General features: G+C 40.0%; 1 protein-coding gene across 2 annotated transcripts in view; it reads left to right on the forward strand.

Moving 5' to 3' along the window:
• XRN1 (5'-3' exoribonuclease 1) overlaps positions 1 to 19559 on the forward strand; it is an 80175-nt gene that overhangs the window by 35466 nt on the left and 25150 nt on the right. For both annotated transcript variants that reach the window (XM_075201939.1, XM_075201938.1), the window contains exons 17-31: positions 222 to 342; positions 2027 to 2125; positions 2234 to 2337; positions 2476 to 2607; positions 2911 to 3073; positions 3196 to 3309; positions 3585 to 3683; positions 5357 to 5472; positions 10858 to 11004; positions 12688 to 12777; positions 12857 to 12992; positions 13278 to 13334; positions 13583 to 13715; positions 13932 to 14001; positions 14095 to 14320. In XM_075201939.1, the coding sequence (XP_075058040.1) occupies positions 222 to 342; positions 2027 to 2125; positions 2234 to 2337; positions 2476 to 2607; positions 2911 to 3073; positions 3196 to 3309; positions 3585 to 3683; positions 5357 to 5472; positions 10858 to 11004; positions 12688 to 12777; positions 12857 to 12992; positions 13278 to 13334; positions 13583 to 13715; positions 13932 to 14001; positions 14095 to 14320 (1807 nt within the window). The remainder of the gene's footprint in view (positions 1 to 221; positions 343 to 2026; positions 2126 to 2233; positions 2338 to 2475; positions 2608 to 2910; positions 3074 to 3195; positions 3310 to 3584; positions 3684 to 5356; positions 5473 to 10857; positions 11005 to 12687; positions 12778 to 12856; positions 12993 to 13277; positions 13335 to 13582; positions 13716 to 13931; positions 14002 to 14094; positions 14321 to 19559) is intronic.

Below are 19559 nucleotides of genomic sequence, written 5' to 3' on the forward strand. Positions count from 1 at the left end.
AGGATGAATAAAAAAAAATTTCTTCAGAGGCCTGGGGCTACGCTGCTTTTTACTGTTGAGTTGCTATATCAGTTGAATGAGTACTCTTCTTTATGATGGACCCTATTCCTCTTTCTCATATTGCATTTTTTATAATCATAAATATGTTTAAAACAACATGAAACAAAATTAGCTATTCTCAAAAAGTAATAAATAAATCTGTTTATTTACTTTCTTGACAGATGTAAAACCATTTCACTGGATGCATGGCATGTGGATATGGTTGATAACAAGATCACAAAAGTGAACAAGAGCGCTTTGTATTTTTGTGGCTTTCCAACTCTGAAACACATTAAACACAAAGTAAGTTCTGTCATATATAGGCACTGCAGGTTACAGTAGTTTGGTTGTATTGTACCACCTGACATGTTCCTATACTATTATCTACAAAAAAATTAAATAATGATTTTGTGTAAGCGGCATTGTATTCTTTCATGCATTTGATCTCCAGTATCACCTCTTTGCTGACAATGCCCAAAACTACATGTCCTCCCCTGCCCTCTCCCCTCCTCTACTATCTCTTGCGAACCTTCATCTCTCTGCTGTCTCCACATGGATGTGCCAACACTATCTGAAGCTCAACATGTCCAAAACAGATCTTATTACCTTCTCCCCTCCCAGAGTGGCCACCTCCCTTCAAATCACCTTTTCCATAAACACCACCACAATTTCCTCATTCTCTCACTGCTGCCTTGGGATGACATTTGACTCCTCCCTGTGCTTTACTCTTCACATCTGTCTCACAGACCGTGTCGCCACCATCTTCAGAATATTACTAGAAATATTTTGTCAAGGAGGAGCAGTTTCTGGTATGGGGCCTTTTCTTATCCAAGATACAACCAAGATTCTAATTGATTCGCTCATCTCCTGTTTCCACTTCTGCAGCCTCCTCCTTTCACTTCTGCATTCCTCTCACCAATCTCTCTCTGCTACAATCCATCCTAAATGCTGTGGCAGGACTGGTCTTTCTCATGCTCCATATCTGCCATACAGCTCTGCTTATTCCCACATCCTCCAGAATCCAATACAAATTACTTACCCCTATCCTACAAACTCTCAGCAACACTATTGCTCAATACATCTCAAGCCTTATCTCAAAATACTCAAGTTATCATCATCGTCACCATTTATTTATATAGTGCCACTGATTCCGCAGCACTGTACAGAGAACTCATTCACATCAGTCCCTGCCCAATTGGAGCTTACAGTCTAAATTCCCTAACAAACACAGACAGACAGAGAAAGAGAGAGAGAGACTAGGGTCAATTTTGATAGCAGCCAATTAACCTACTAGTATGTTTTTGGTGTCTGGAAGGAAACTGGAGCAACTGGAGGAAACCCACGCAAACACGGGGAGAACATACAAAATCCAAACAGATAAGGCCATGGTCGGGAATTGAACTCATGACCCCAGTGCTGTGAGGCAGAAGTACTAACCACTTAGCCACCGTGCTGCCCACCTCGTATTTACCTCTGACCTTCATTTTCGCTCTTTTGTTCTCCACCTCTGACTAGTACCTACAGCTTCTCCTGTGCCACTGCCCACTTATGCAATTCCCTAACCTGATAAGACTCTTCACCTAGCCCTCAAATCTTTAAACTCTCTCTGAAAACCCACTTCTTTATTGGAGCTCACCCTGCTCCCACAAATACAAATACGAATACTAGTACACCATAACTGTGACAACCTCCACTCTGAGCCACACTCACTCCTCTTGTCAGCTATGCTGTAGTCCCACTAGATTGTAAACCCTCTCTATCCTTTGTTTTCATATCTGCATTTATTTTGTGAAGCTTGTATGTCTCTGTTTACTCCGTTTTCACCACTGTCCAGTATTATAGAGCACTGTAGCTACCTTACAAATCTCCAACTGTAATAATATTTGCTTTATAATGCCAGTCTGAAAACGTTGACTAAAATGTTTGTTCTATGTATTTTTAATTACTCTTTGTGACAATACTGTGTGTACTTTTGGTCTTTTATTAGTTCTGTATGAAGAAATCAGGAGTTCAGGTTTTCCAACAGAGCAGCCGAGGAGAGAACGTGATTTTAGAGATTTTGGACAATGAAAATGAGGAGCAAACTGTAAGTATCTTTGTGTTGTCGATTGGACATCCAGTACATAGATGTCTGTCACATTTGTTGTATTATGTTTATGCATTCATATTTGTCATGTGTCTGCTTTGTCTTCAGGAAGTGGAATCTGTGGCCAATGCAGTGCTTGGGAAATCTGTATTTGTTAACTGGCCCCACCTTGAAGAAGCACGTATTGTGGCAGTGTCAGATGGAGAAACGAAGTATGTAAATTCTTCCGATTTGTAACAGAAACGTTGAAATGCAATATGGAGAACACTGTCTTAGGTGTAGAGTTACTATAATACATTTGTAGTATCTTTCTTTATTGTGTGGATAATGTTACATTTTATGTGTTTCAGGTTTTATTTGAATGAACCTCCTGGAACCCAGAAGCTCTACACTGGTGGATCAGTACCACCTACTAAAGTAGCTTATGTCGGTGACAAAGAGCGAAACCTCTGGGTGAAGGAAGTGCAAGGAATCTCTGAATAGTGAGTTCACAACACAGGGAAAATAAGTCCATAAGCGGTTTTGGTCACCATTCAGTTGTAATCAATGGTTGAAGTGGGCTGGTATACAGTGGTTTGCCATACCGCCATTTCTCATCCTACCTTCATTGTAAAACTATTAAACTCCATTCACCTACATTTCCATGACCACTGCTTGTAATCCCATTTCCCTTCTCCCATCAAAGATAAAGAAATCCCAGTCCAACCGAGTGTATATTATTGTATTCTATCTTGGTTTTTTATTAAGATTTCATAAGAAGTTTTTTTTTTTTTGTTTTCTTAAAGCTACCAAAGAAGAAAAGGAGTGATTATCAATGAAACATCAATAGTGCTAAATGCACAGCTGCTTACTGGTCGTCGATACCAGATAACACAGAATGGGGAGGTCTATCTGGAGAAGCAGTGGTCCAAGCAGGTTCTCCCCTTCGTGTATCAAGCAGTTGTCAAGGTGGGCAGCGCCCTGTTAATAGCGAATGTTGCAGCAAACAGCTAAAAACATTCTGGCATTATATCATTGGTACGGTGTATAAAACCATTCATATTTAATGACTTTTTTTCTTTTTTTTTTAGGACATTACTGCTTTTGAATCTGACTTTTCGAAATTCAAGACTCTCTGTGAACTGTTCTCACCTGGGAATACAGTCTTCATGCTGAGCATACCTTACTATGGTTGCATGGGAGAGGTACAGTAGATTTTAAAGGATTGTGTATGTTGTAATGATTCTTAACTTTATTAGAATTTCACATGGGACTTGAAAGCCTACCTAAAGGTATATTATCACTATGCTGATTTTATTCCCAATTGCGTTTTTTTTAAGTTTTTTGTGTTTGTTTTTTCTTTACATTGAGATTGAGTCTATATTATCATGTATTTCTTTTGAAATGCTTCTTCTTTGCGATGTTTTCACACAGCTTTCTGAAGAAAATTCTATTTTGTCTAATTTTTTCACACCTGTAGGTGCAAGACTCATCTGATATTCTCAGTGAGAACAGAATCCGTATTCTGTTTAACATTCCCTGTGAGCCTGAGCTAGATGCCTTAATACAGAACCAGCATGTAAGTTGGCAGAACTCCCCTGCTTATTATTCTAGTGTGTGGTGGCCCCTCTTGTTGCATTCATTAATAACTTTCATAGTATCAATTTCTTTGCTACTTATATCCAATCATTGAATCTTTGATATTAAATTCATTATAACAGATACCATTTCCCCTTCCCCGCCCCTGTCCCACTATTCTCCCTCTCTCCCCTGCGTCTCTCTGTCTTTCCACCCCTTCCCTTAGATTGTACGCTCCTCTGAGCAGGGCCATCTTTCCTCCTGTTTCCACCACTTCTAACTCTGCTCTCCATCTACTTTGCCCTCCTCCTTCGAGGACCCTCCTCCCCCCGTCCCCTCTGGGGGTCTCCCTGTCTTCCGCGCCCTCCTTCTTGGGCTCCGTTGTTTGCCGATCCTCCCTCCCCCTTTCCCCGCCCTCTCTAGCTGTGCATTGAGCTTACTGAGTTACTGTGCTTACTGTTTACTGTACTGTGCTGTCTCACCTTGTATTGTAATTCGTTTTGTCCCTGTACGGCGCCACGGACACCTTATGGCGCCCTATAAATAAAAATTAATAATAATAATAAAATAGTGTTCAATGTGACCCTTTTTTTTGTCCTTGCTGATTTATACCTTTTAATATTCCTTGTGTATGTCATGGGTCTGTCTGAAAATGTCCACTAAGACACTCCTAAACAAGGATTACATGCAAACTTGAACATTTAATGTTATTATTATTAGTAGATAAGAGGAAGATCTATTGATATTTGCATGAAAAAAAGAGAAAATATTGTTTTTTACTTCCTGTTAGCAGCATGATGCTTGATTTGTAGTATTCATAGTAATGCTCAGCATAATTGCTGTGACCCATACAGACCTGTCTGCTTATACTGCTAACAGAAAGCGATATTTGCCTCCTCATAGCCTGCAATTGCAGTGTTTGTGCTCTTTTAAATGACTGTGCCAACTGTAGACCTTCGTGCTTGTCAGAAATAATCCCCTCCTTACCTTACTCCTTGATTGCGCAGCACTGCTGTGTAAATAAGTTCTCTTTGGCGTTATTAGCTGATGGTGTTGGGTATATACCCTACGTAGCCTGAACCAGATTTATATGAATGAAAGGAGTGGAAGATATAGTGAGACCTGGGTGCTCTTCTAGAGCAATGTTGGTGGATCTTTGTGAAAACTGTTCTACAGGTAACTGTGCAGGGGGTGTTGCCAATAGCAGACAGTCAGATTCTAGCTGCCATTCTTCTAATGTAGCTTGGAAAATAAAAGTGATTGGTATGGGGAAAACTAGATTTTCTATAGAACTTTTTCATAAATGTCATTCAGTGATTCTAAGTAATAAAATGGTGTGACATTCATAATGAAGAAAAAAAAAGTGCAGTGTCCCAAATGTAAAAATATAAAAACTTTTTTTAACAAATATCCTCAGTTAATTAAATTTAGTAACATGTTACAACATAATTTGAAACTAGATGTACAATGATCTGTGCAGTTTGTCCTTAGAATGTCTCTAAATCCAGGAAAGATTTCACAGAACATGTTTAATTACTGGTTCCTCATGCTATATACCTCTGATGATAGTACACCAATATAATTCTGTATGAATGTGAAGCCTGGATGGTGATATTGTAGCAGGTTATACGATTAACGTTATTCAATTTTATTTTATTTTTGTCTTTTCTGTAGAAGTTTTCAATAAAATATAATCCTGCATATGTCTTGGCAAATCGCCTAGGAGTCAGCTCATATCTTGTTTCAAGGTTTACTGGAAGTATTTTCATTGGCAGAGGGTCCAAACGAAAGTGAGTATAAATTACTTTTACAGGAAATTTTATCTGATGGATAACTTCTTCTTTACATTTTGTTTTTCACCTTCAGATGGCTTTACTTTAAGACTTTTATATAGCCTCCTGCAACTTTTACAAACTATTTTGTTTTATCTTACTGGTTTACAGATGATGATGATGATGATGTATTTATATCATTGAGCAGGGCAGCCCCCCTCCTTCCCCATAATGTTCTTTGATATGATGCTTTGCTGTGCTCTCTGCATTGTATACATTGTGTCCATAGAGCAAGTTATTTTGTGTGCCTTGGATATAGTTATAGTTAATCACATACTCAAGTTTCTTGTCCACTTACATCGTTGACCCGCATAAGAAGCTTTTTTTTATTACTAAATTGTGTGCTTGCCTTTACAATCCATAGGTTTACATCTATGTATTGGTACTTTTACCATTTTTATTTTTTTGATTCATCCCAATGTGGGACACTGAAGCAACTGCAGTGACAGAAGCTTGGACACTTAAAATTTACTGGCTAAAGCTCAATCATTTCTCCCTCTACAACCCACTGACTTCCTGCTACTCCAGTCTTTTTCATTGCAAGAGCTGGGTGCTTTTACTGTGGCTGCCTAAAACAGCCTGAATTTTGGGTATTTTTTAATTTTAGGGAAAAAAAAGTTTTATGTGCTATTTTATCTTGGAATCTGCATTCCTCAGCTGCAGTTGGGGATGCCTAGTGTGGGCTGTGGATATGCTCCTAGCTGGTAGTGCCTTCATCTGGGGATCTGGTCACTGCTGCCACTGGTAGTGTCTTGGATCTTCATGCAGGCACTGGGAACGGTACCAGACAGCGAACTTAGACACAGCTTATATGTAAGTAGCTCCCCTCTTCTCCTGGAATAGTGGTTAGCCCCTGGTGTCGAGATCTGCACAGGAGGAGTGGGGGATTCAGGTGGTGGTGGTGGGGGGGGGGGGCATCCATTACAACACCACACTAGGCAGGGGGCACACATGGGGCTGTCTTTATGGACGTTGTTGTCAGCCTCCCTATTTGCTGGGTCATGGAGGGAAGTGCTATTCCTGCACAGGAACGTCTCTTCCCACACTGGTAAGTCCTCCAAAAAATCAGCATAGGACCAGCAGCTTCTTTTCCTTCCCTTTTGCTCTCTTCTCTGCAGCAAGCTTCCCTCATCTTCACTATGTCTGGGAAGTGGAGTGCTTCCATGGCTTACTGTGGAAGAGGAATGGTGGCAGAAGGTTTTGTCTGTTCTCTGTGAAACTGTAAATTGCCCTGTGCCCTGTTTGGACTGGATGCCCTATGCACAGCATGTATAGCAGAGGACTATCGACATTGTTCGCTTTGGGGTGCCTCCATTGATTTGGGAGAACCAGACAGGCATAATCTTTGACATTGGCCATTGCAGAGCTCACGCAGCTTGTTGCAAGTTCTAGGGAGTTGAGCAGGGATCCTCACTTCTCAACCCCTCCCTCAGGTGCCACAGGGAGTGACCCTATGTCTCTGGATCAGAGAACTTTGGGACCCTCCCCTGCAGCACCTGGCTTAGTTGGTGCAGCGTCTGGTAAGGTTTCCTCTTTCTTGGAAGGAATCTTTGATTCCAAAAGCACCTCCAAACCCCGAAAATGTCAGCCTCCGGCGATCCATCAGTCATGGCAAGGATGCGACTCCAAGATTTCTCCCAAGTGGCTGAAGAATCTATGATATTCGACCCTGATCTGGGCAATATCATTTCCTCTGACTACAGGGGAAAATTGTACCTGACAGGCCTGACCTCTGTCTACAACTCCAAGGTTGTTGTCGGTGTTCTCCTTCTATCTTACCATTCTATTTCTCACGTGTACAAGTCAGAGGAAATAGGCTGAAATAGTAGGATCAAAGCTCAAAAATCAGGTACATCCTGCGGACAGGGTTAAATTACCACTTATTCTTTCCCACAGCACACAGGTGCACAACATGGGTGCGCTTGCTGTGGTATGTGTATAAAAGGATTGTGGGATCTGGTTGTAGGGACTTCCGATGCTGACAAGCAGCCGGACAATAGTGAGAGCTCACTCACATGATTTGGGCGCTGAGAGGTTATAGATTTATATTTATAACCACAAAATACCTGAACCATCTAAAAAAGAAAAAAAGACCAGTGTACCCAGGTTTATCTGATAGGTCTGGGTGCGATCTAGTGACTGTGTAAACCACCTGAGATTCACCTGATGAACCTATCCAGATTTACTGTGTGTGTCGTCGTCTTGTGGTGCAAGGAGGAGTATAGCTTAATTTAAGGGTGGTGCAGGGGTGTATTATAATAATTACAGGCAACTATCAACTAGTAAAGCAAATGTAGTGCAGCGTATCTCATGTGTGAATGACAAAACAATGGGAGTCCCAGAGTGGATGCAGAAACATGATCATGTTTAAATGCCTGTAGTCTTTCTTATGTCCAGTTTAATGGTTGAGGCTTTGTAGACCGCAACATCTCGCGCAAGGGATGTATAAGTCTAGCATACACAGGGATCCACTTAGTATGAACACAGTTTAGACTTATTCCTGATCAATGGAGCTTGTGTTATAGTTGTTGTGTGTGAGTACTACAACTTTGCCCATATGAAAGATTGTGAACCTTAGAAGACCAAAGCTGTAATTTATCCTTAGACACCGTTTGGTTATGCAAAATGGTTATCCAATAAAATTGTGTATTTCTTACACATGCCTGGATCACAAAATAAGATAACAAGTAAAGCATCCATGTACTAGGCCAGGAGAACAGAAATTGAAAAGAAAGCCAAACCTGGTTTCTTAATGGGATGCATCATGGTGCTAACAGTACTGGAGATAGGTATAACCACCTTTTGTTATAGTTGATCTGTAATCACAGGTAATATGCCTTGTGTCACATCTAGCTTCAGGTTATATTATGGAAACATGGGCAGTTGTTTAATTGGATTAATTTTAACCTTCACTGTGTCACTTGTCATCTTACCGTTATCATGGGGACCTGTGGTCCATTAGAAAGTACGAACATCGACAAGGGTGCATTGCTGTTCTTCCTTTCAGACAGAGGGACTGCTGAGACAAGACATTATAGACATCATCAGCACAGGTTTCAGGAATCTGCAATAATGCTTCATAAGAAGTAAAATGCACAGTTGCTCCTACATTTACACACATATACAGTTTTAATCTGTCTCCTGGAGGATTAAGATGTTATATTATTGGTAGAGTAGATTCCAAAGTACATCTTATGTAAAAAATTATACTGTTAGTACTTTATTTTAAAATTCTATATAACTAAAGTTGGTTCTGCATTAACAGTAATGACTTCATTAATGTTCTTGTATGTACTTCTAACAACATTGGATAAGGTTGGGGCTGCATTTTCTGCAGCTATGTTGCATCTTGAAAAGTGCCCATACAGAAGGGGGGGGCGGGCCTGTTGAAGCGGAATTCTGATGTTTTAATACATAGACCTGTTTCAAACATTTCAACCAGCCACTAGCTAAAACATATCAGATCTTGCCTAGTATTTTCAAACATAACGTTTTCTTTTTTTTTTTTTTACAGAACACCAGCATAAAACATTCCAGCACATGCATACTTCAACACACTTTCACCATATTACCAAGACAAAACATATATTTTTCCCTGATGACAGTCTGGGAGAGCAGTGAGGGGTCTTGCACTTATTCAGTTCTTTGTAATTGTTAATTATTCAGTCTAAATCAACCATATGCAAAGGCAGGTATGTTTATATAAATATATAATCACAATCTGCTGTCTCCCAGCACATTGCAACATTGTTGGCAATGTGCAAGTTTGTCCTGCTGTAGATCAGTGTTTAATGTCAGCTTCCTATCCCCCTTCCTTATTCAGCATGTAAGTAAAAAGAAATGTCTTCAACATTCAAGGGAAATTCAACTAAAGTTATTGTCACAGAGAGAGCCTCTTTGGGACATCCTAAACTTTATCACCAAAAATGATAAATCAAATCTCCAGCTATTGGTGAAGCATTATCCGTTTATTGCAATAAGGTGTGCAGTCAACAGTGATGGCACTACTGGGCAGACAAAGCAAGTACTAAGATGCTTTAACATTCTGTTTCTCTTCAGCTAGAGACTATCAATGAATTCATTGTAGAACATAGCTCGACTGATGGGAGGCTTTGGTGCCAGGAGCAGAAATCCCCTCACCCTCAGAGATTTCTGTAACACACAGATTCCACCAGTTTTGCACACTATTGTAAACATTACATAAACACCATCAATACCAAAGCTGTTCAAAAACGGGTATCCTGTAATTGTTTTCTCTCAACTGTCTTAAGAGGGCCAAGTTTTTTCTTTCAGTAGTGGCATCCACATAGTATCCATGTAACAAAAGATTTTAAGCTTTTTAATTTAAAAACAAACACACTTTTCCCTATCAGCATCCAATTCTGTGCTTATGCCAGCCTTTTCCACCGTTTGGGTGACAAGGGCGACCTACAAATGGAAACAAATGTTGAGCGGGTACTTCAAGAACTAAAAAGTCTTGGCACTGACCGGCAGATATCACAACCAAAAAGAAGTCACTCTCAGCCCCAAAGTGTCACTTGGTGTCTTCAGACATGTGATAAGTGATTGCCTATTACTCTTGGTTGTACTTGAGCTGTTGCTCAATATAATCACCCGGAATTTTGTGTCGCCATTTCCCAAAGACAAAGTGCTCCATCCATGTGAGCTGTTCAGCATAATATTACTTTTGTTTTCCCACAAGGGAAGAGGAATTTCTGGCTTTCTTGGGCAAGGAGCACCCATGCTGCCTCAGGTTCACCTTCCATGGGATGCACTCCAACTTTGGGTGCACCTCTTTGGCCAATCACCAGATCATGGCAGCGAAAGTAGTGCTTCTTTGTTACCAAAGTATTGTGAATATTCCCTTAACTTGGTTGATTCAGTATCTTAGGTTGACCATTCTGACCTTGATAGCACATGGCTGGCCACTTATATATTAATCATTATTTTGTATAGTGTCGCCACATTGCTTTGGCTTTCACATCTCATTGCTGTCCTCTGCATTTGGGGGGAGGCACAAATAGGGATTTTTTTTTATATATTTGCGATTAAATTCTTGTTCTTATGCTGCAGAGGGAATGCTGAATCTTGTTCTTATCTGCTTCTCTTTTTTATTCTGGTTACCGTTAGTGGTAAACTGAGGAGGGACAGAGTTAAAGAGGAGTTGTTGTTTTTCCTTACTGGAACATAACCCGTTGTTTGTGTCCCACTATCAGATAAAAATTTACTTATTTTTTTTATTTATTTACCCCATACTTTCTGTTGTGTAATACTTTTGTATGCAGTTTAGGTAATATTGTGTTTTAAGTGAGATAACTTTGTTCAATGTGCCCTTTCTTTCAGTCCCCATGGAGAACAAAAAGCAAATGTAGGCTTAAACTTGAAATTCAATAAGAAGAATGAGGAAGTTCCTGGCTACACCAAGAGAGTCGGTACTGAATGGACATACTCCTCTGCTGTGGAACAGCTTTTGAGTGAATATATAGAGAGGTACGGGATGTCAATTGGAAAAATCGAATCTTTTAACATAGCAACTATATGCATGATACCCTCGTAGTCTTCTAGAGTCATTCAGTGGGAGGGGCTTGAATTTTGGGTAAAACCAGATGGTTGCATCACAAAATATATGTGTGTGTATGTATGTATGTATGTATATATATATATATATATATATATATATATATATATATATATATATATATATATATTATACAGCAATAAACAATTGGCGCAAACAACAGTATTGTGTGTATATATATATGGTATTTCAAAAGAGTCCACAAAAACACCTCTTCCACGTATGGAGGCAGCCTTCCTTAAAATGGGTGGTAAGTCCAGAATAAATATATAGGTATAGTGCAGGAATCGGCGCTCAAGGTGTGACAGTATTGGCTAATAAGCCATAGTTCAGTGGAAAATATAAGTCATAAATAGATAGATCTTTCAAGATTCTGGATAGTCCTCTTGGACCAAAGTTATAAGTCCAGTCTTGTATATATGTAAAAGACAGAAAAACAGAAAAATCAGAGGACTAGTGTGTGTATATGTGATAGCCCATCACCATAATAAACACCAGAAAATTAATAAATTAGCTTATCTGCATAGACTGCTCTTATTCAGAGGCAGGAACCGTTTAGCTGTGTAGCAGCTTCCAATATAATAATATAACCAGCTTCTCCGGTGTCACGATGTTCTCCAAAAGTCTGCATAATCAGCACATCTGTATGTCTGTTCCTCAGTCATACACCAGTCACAAAACCTCTCCTCCACTCATCAGATATGGGGAAACAAGATAATGTACCATATGGTGTAGTATTTCAAAAACGGATATTTAATTAACAAATCATATAGAGTGTGCACTCACAATAAATCAAGTTACACTGATTGCTGTAGAACCAGCCCCTCGGGTGTACACAGGAACTTCCCACAGTCTCCGCACAGTAAATTACATTCCTCCTGAAGAAGTCATTAGACAAAACGCATTGAGGCCCTTCCACTGACTGTACATCCCTGTACTGAGTTTACCTGGAGTATCTGACCATCGAGTTTTCTGTGCGGAGACTGTGGGAAGTTCCTGTGTACACCCGAGGGGCTGGTTCTACAGCAATCAGTGTAACCTGTACAACAGATAAGCTTGTTTTTGAATGATTTATTGTATTGATTGATCTATCTATTTATGACTTATATTTTCCACTGAACTTTGGCTTATTATCCAATACTGTCACACCTTGAGCGCCGGTTCCTGCACTATACATATATATATATCAGAAGTCTTTTGCTCTTCTTAGTTGCACAGACTCTCTCTCCTTAAACATCCAATCAATTTGGGTTGTTTGCTCCACTTGTCCAAATCTCTTCCTGTCCTCCAGGCCCTCAATATTTTACTGATGTTTATGCATTTAACACCACTGAATCCAGTCATGTCCTCATAAGATTTCATGGCATTGATAGACTGCATGAATGTCTACCTTCCTAATCTCATATGGGCTGGACACCAGAGAGGTTTCTGTAGTTTGCTGTGCTCTACAGCTAGTGTCTTTAGGATAGGATACTGTTTTTCTTTTTTTTCTTTTAGCAAATGTCTGCATAGAGTGTATGCTTAATATTAAAGTTGGAGTAATGCAAAATAATTGTATCTGCACATTACATCAATTGCATTGTTTTTTGTTCTAGTTACCATGAACTTTTTCAATACATTTCAAAGTGCAGCCAAGATGATGTGTTCTATGAGGATGACATCTGGCCAGGAGAAAATGAAAATGGGTAAGAGATCTACAGTTTTACACATGCTGTGCCAGTATCTGTTTCTCTGCTGTGTAACACGTTCTCTCCTTGTGTACAGTGCAGAGAAAGTTCAAGAGATTGTCTCCTGGCTGAAGGCTCATCCTGTCAGCATGTTGTCACGCTCATCATGTGATTTGCAAATCTTGGATACTGCAATTGTGGAGAAAATTGAGGAGGAGGTTGCAAAGGATAAGGTTAGACTCATTAATCATAAAAAAGTGATATTTTATCAAATATATGTGATTATATATTATATATATTATCAAAGTTTAGAGATTAATTTTTTTGTGCATATATTAGATAGATATATGTATCTATTGTGTGCATGTATGTGTGTACATGTGTGTATATATATTATTGTATATACAGCAATGTATACCTGATCTTTTATTTACATTTGTGTTGTCAATGAGTGTTTGAACAGTGATCTAATATAATGTTGCATCATTTTCAAGAGGTAATATGTTCATTCTCTTCAGACCAAGATGAGTAATAAGAAGGTGAAGGTGACGGTGAAGCCACATTTATTGTTTCGGGTAAGTTTTAAGGTTGAAATATGTTTACATGTCATACATTTCAGGCTACATTGATATTGAGTGAAATTTACCAGTCAGTATATTTCTATCTCATGCACTGCTAGATATAAAAAAAAAACTAGTTGTTTTATAGTCGTCAGTGTAGGAATTTTAGCTGCAAACATGTATTTTTTGATTTTTTTTTTTAAAATTTAAACAAATATATATGGTTATTTATTTATATTATGTGTCATGCTTCCTTTTGTCAGCCTCTTGCACAACAGCATGGGGTAGTTCCAGACAGAGATGCAGAGTTTCGACTGTTTGATCGAGTTGTCAATGTGCGGGAGAGCTTTTCTGTCCCATTAGGCCTTAGAGGAACCATTATTGGAATTAAAGGAGGTAAGGGAAATATTTCCATCTGAGGATTTTAGTCTGTAGATGGCTGGCTGTGGCTGGGGATGTTTTTTTGTTTTTTTTTATTGATTTTTTTTTTCTTTTCATTCTGATCAAAGATTGCCGAACATGCAAATCCACTTATTTAGAAACATCTCAAATAAGTGTTGGTATTAGGGCCAATTTAATAATATGCCATTGTTGTGTCCATCTATTTTGCAGCAGAGCGTGATGTTGATGTGCTTCTTGAAGTACTGTTTGATGAGGAATTCCCTGGTGGTTTGACAATAAGGTACTGATATGAAATACTTATTGTGCTGTTATCTGGTAAATGAGTAAAGAACACTTCTCCTCATTGCGTCACTTTATACCTTGGTTCTTACAGGAGTTCCCAGTTCAGAGGCTACCGTTTACCAACAAGTGCCTTAATTAACCTTTCTCACGGTATTCGTACAGAGAATGGAGGACAGAAACTGACTGCTATTGTAAAACCACAGCCAGCCATCAATCACTATGCCCCTTACTCCCCTGAATTATCTGCAAGAGGATCACAGAAAGGCCACCTTGGTGCCCTAAACCACTCTCCACGCTCCCTCTTCATTCCCACTCGGGTAAGACCTTTTTACTGGTAATAATCGGCAAATGTAATGGACAGCTGTAGACAGTGTGTGTCAATTTAAATTATACTGAACAAAAGGAACATTTTCAGATGCTACATACCTTATGTGTTCTGAAGAACCTTATACTACAAATCTCTCTGCTCCAAATTACTTGTTTGCTTCAAAACACAATTTATTTTAAATATATTTCTTTGTTTGTTTGCAAAATTCAGAATTTCTAAAGTATCACACTTCTAGGACTCAGGGGATGATAGAGGACAACAGGGCCGAAAAAGGGACAGTGTGTTTTGCGATTAACCATTCCATATGGACACAATTCTTGTAAGAGGTCACAGGCATTGGATTATGTTTCATTCCTAGGTAGCAGTGGAGGGGAAAGAACGTGCTCCTTCTCCCCCTACTATTCCCCTGCTCATCCTCAATGCTCTTTGCATGCCCTGCATTAGAGATTGGCACATGGGTTTTTTTGCCGTTCAATTTATTTTCCTTGCTTACTTAGGAACAGGACTACGAAGGTAACAGTGTCCTGTATTCAACACAGGACAGCCAGGGGTTCGCTCTTTTCTATAGATCACATGAATTCAGTACATAATAGGCATTATGCAAGAATAGAGCAAGGTATTATAGCTTAAACGTTATACATCACGACAGGTAGTGTCGATAATACACATACAGATGGAATATACAGAAGATATGCAAAACATGGGGTTTTAGTGCCCAGATTTTACTTACGCTGGCAATTGAAATCTAGACCTCTATTCATTTAACCAGTCCAGCTTGATTCACTTATCTTGCAAGTGAATCATCATCTTGTCTCTGGTTCACACTTTTAACATTGTGCTTGTGGGGATGGGGACTTTCTGGGATGTACCTCGATAATCAGAGGACCGCAAGGGAGAGTTAAAAAAACATTAGGTGCTCTGTGCCAGACATTTAACTAATTAATTTAACACTGAAGGCGCAGTAGCACTGAACATCAACCTAAGCAGGTCCTGGTCACCACTTGTTCTTGTCAGAAGGGTGGGAGAGATCAGAGAGGGAGAGGTACAAGAACAGACTTCCAAGGACCACTCATGACTGCCTATTTTATGTGAAAAGTCCACTCCATTCTGCTGCATAATGTGCCTCATTAACTGCTAACATAGTAGGTAAAAGCTTTAATACTGGGGAGCGTAAATGTATTAAACTGCAAATTCGTCAGTTGCGCCATGTTTTGGCTACTTTGACATCCATATTAAAAACGGCAGTTTTTTTAAAGGCAAAACCTGCTGAGCTTTGCCTTTGATAAAATTGCAATTTTAAATATGGCTGTCAAAATCTGTGTTTTGACAAATCCACAGTTTAATACATTTACCACAGATCTATATTTTTACATGAAAATGTTGCTGGAAGCATCACTGTTCCATTGACTTCCATGGCTGTTGTTTCATCAGAAAATAGACAGGGTGGCAAGCACCCTTCATGGTTAAAAAAAAAGGATTATCTGTGTAGTATAAATTGTGCCATTGTCTTTACCCCATATACTTTTGAGAAATGGGTTTATTTTGCAAATAAAAGAAAATATTTTTTTTTTCCTATTTGAGGGACATGTCTACCTTGGGAATATAGAGGGCTTGTGCTGGAGGAAGCACTTTAATTTGAATATCTTCAAGGTTCTGAAAGTGCCTCCCCTTCTATGCCCCATCTCCAACAGAAACTCTGCTTAACTTACAGTGCTCATAGGACACTTTTATTATGTGCTGCTTATAGCAGCAAGAAGATTATTCCTTTCTCTTTTCTTTTTACATAGTCAATGTTGCTTCACAGCATGCTGAGGTCTGGAGCAGGTCACAGGCGTCAATCGCCATCTCCCATAATTTCAGTTCCCAACGTGGCCTCATTGAAGTACAACATGAATAGGAAATGTGACGTATTTCTAAAATAAGCTGGGGCTGCACTCACACCTATTATGGCATCTCCATGGATAAACAAAGCTGTTGAGAAATGGGCTGAGCAGATTGCAAAGGGCTTTCAATCAGGTAAACTAAGATCAGAGGAGTTCCCCATGCTAGGTCGCTGGAGGGAAGCATCCATATATTTGGGCAAGGTGGCCCTGGATGCTGGTCTGATTCAGTCCAAAAATTCAGGTTCTAGTAATTGCCACCAGGCGTACACTTTGACTCAGATTCTGAAAAGTTGATGCAGTGTCTAAGAGTACTCTTGTGTCTCCCTTTTGAGGGAAATGTTCACTCTGGAATTAGATAAAATGATTACCCAGGCCACTGGTAGCAAAAGCTCTTTCTTTCCAATGAGTTCTTCCAGACCCAAGGGCCCGAGATTTCATTCCTTTTTGTTTTCAGGTAAAACCAGAGGATCCTTTTCGATTGGCCAGTTCTTTGCCTGTGCAGAGGCCGCCCAAAGAGCAGTCAGGCATGGTCAGCTAAACTGCCAATCTCAAAGCCAATTGAAACAGGCCGTGTGACAGGTTTTTTTTCCCCCACCCAGCAATGTCTGTGGTGGGAGTTCACCTCTTGCTCTTTCTGGACCAGTGGATGAGAAACCGCTTAGAACATATGGGTAAGAGGTATCATGGAAAAAGGCTACTAGTTGTACCTCTCTGGGCCTTCACCCAATGGTTTTTTTCCACAAGTCTCCTGGGGTACAGGACCAAATATTAGCTCTAAGAGAGTCCATTCGGTCCCTAGTTACCTCAGGGTAGATTGTCCCAGTACCGGTAGAACAAGAGGGATTAGGTCTTTTCTCCAATCTCTTTGTTGTGAGAAAAAATTAACATGACCTTTTGACCCATCTTGAACCTAAATTTCCTAAACACTCGACTTTGGGTTGACAAGTTCAAGATGGAGTCTTTTTAAGGTCGGTCAAAAATGGCATGGAGCAAGAAGTGCTCCCTAACTAGATTATCCTTTAATAAAAAAGAGACCTTTTTCCCTCCCGATTCTATTACGGATAAAGGTTCGGATGCTGAAATCCCATAATTGGATAATAATCTGTCAGAAGTCGAGCTTGGTTCTTCCCTGGCGCATGATTTTTTAAACTTGCCCTAAAGTAAGAGTCTCGCAATTCAGAAGCGTGTGAGATCTCTCTTGACACTCAAGCTTGTATCAATTTTCTTGTGTATGACAATCATTGGGAAAATGGACTGCACTTTCAAAGAGGTACAGTTCGAAAGCTTAATTACAGAATAACATTTTAGTGGTCCAGGTCCAATCTTCCATTTGGAACACTTCTTGTTTTTTTGTGGCTGAGAAGAGAAAATCTCGTCAAGGGCTTTCTCTCTTTATATTCGGGACTGGACCATAGTGGTCATGTGCTCCCAAGGCTCATTGATGCACGAGGGGAGCGAAGGCTAGTCCGTCTGGTCCAATCCCACAGAAGAGCTACTGTAGTAAAAATAGCTGAAAAAAGTTGATGTTGGCTATGATAGAAAGGTATCTGAATACACAGTGCATTACAGCTTTGTGCGTAGCTGCAGACTCATCAGGGTGCCCATGCTGACACCTGTCCACTGCCGAAAGCGCCAACAATTGGCACATGAGCCCCAGAACTGGACCATGGAGCAATGGAAGTGTATAAATCACATATTCTTTTAAATCATGTGGAAGTCCCGGTGTTGTACCTGGAGAAGAGATGGCACCAAGATGCACTATGGGAAGAAGGCAAGCTGGCAGAGGCAGTGTGATGCTCTGGGCAATGTTTTGCTGGGAAACCCTGGATCCTGGCATTCATGTGGGTGTTACTTTGAAATGTACCACCTACCTAAACATTGTTGCAGACCAAGTACACTTTCATGGCAATGGTATTCCCTGATGGCAGTGGCCTCTTTCAGCAGGACACTGCACCCTGCCACACTGCAAAAATTGTTCAGGAATGGTTGATGAACCAAGTCCGAGCCATGGAGGCCCCACTTCGCAATTTACAGGACTTAAAGGATCTGCTGCTAGTGTTGCCAGATTTCACAGGACACCTGCAGAGATCTTGTAAAGTCCTTGCCTCGATGGGTCAGAGTTGTTTTGGTGACATGAGGGGGACTTTCAATACTAGACATGTGGTTTTAATGTTGTGGCTGATCGGTATGTATGTGTATATATAATATTTCTGCCGTTAGCCCTGCTACTAAAAATGTGCAAAAAGGTAAGGTGCTCCAATAATTCTAAAAATGGCGATAGGGCATCCTAGAGGATGCCTCTATGAAGTAAGATTCTAATTCAGAGCCCCCTTTCTACACCAATGCTTAGTTCCTTTGAGATAAAGGTTTTTCTGAGGCGGTCAATCAGACCATGAATAAGTCCAGGAAACCAGTCTCCAAAAACAAGTACCGCAGGGAGTGGATATTCTGGTGTGAAAGGAAGGGTGTCCGTAATTTTTCATTTTATTTAGCTCATCATTTTATCCTTACAGGATGGTTTTGTAAGCTGCTTGAAACTTACTTCAGTTAAGGTCCAGGCATCAGCTCTGTCAGTCTGCTTATTTTGGATGTCCAGACGTTCTTACAGGGAATCCTGCACGTTGAGCCACCTTATGTTACTCTAATAGCTCATTGGGATCTAAACTTGGTTCTCTCAGCCTTGCTGCATCCACCCTTTGTGCCATTGGAGTCTGTTGAACGCAAAATACTTATGTGGAAAATGGTAGCCTTCTAGTTCTTTATGACACACAGAGGGGTTGGCCAGCGACTAAGCAGACCATTTTGAAATGGATTAAGGCTGTGATTCAGCAGGCTTTTATCAGTGCATGCTCCAGAAAATAGCAGTCCACTATACCAGATTGGTGAGCTCTTCCTAGATGGTGCTGCATTGAGCTTCTGCTGAACAATCGGGCAGACATTTAATGCTTTGTCCATATCTTCACAAGGTTTTACCATTTCAATATATTTACCTCTAAAGAAATTCACTTTTGATGGAATATTTTGTGTATAGCTGTGTCTGACTGTACACTCCCCTTGGAACATCCCCAAGGTGGCATTGTCCCCCGAATAATTATAAAGAAAAATAGGATTTTTGTACTTGCGTTTAAGTAATTTCTTTGATTCCATTTGGGCGACAAATCGTTTGATGCCATTTGTTCTATTAAGGTTGAATATTGTGTTCTCAAAGGGGAATTGTTATGCTGTTTGGTTTTATTCTTCTGTCATTTCCTATGGGACTTTGTTATTTAATTACGGAATTTCCATTGGAGAGGGGGCGTAGAGGGGGTGGAGCTGTCAGAACTTTAAAGAGTTTCTATTAAGTGT

This window comes from Mixophyes fleayi, chromosome 3 (genome assembly GCF_038048845.1).
Source record: "Mixophyes fleayi isolate aMixFle1 chromosome 3, aMixFle1.hap1, whole genome shotgun sequence".
In the NCBI taxonomy this organism is placed as follows: Eukaryota; Metazoa; Chordata; class Amphibia; order Anura; family Limnodynastidae; genus Mixophyes; species Mixophyes fleayi.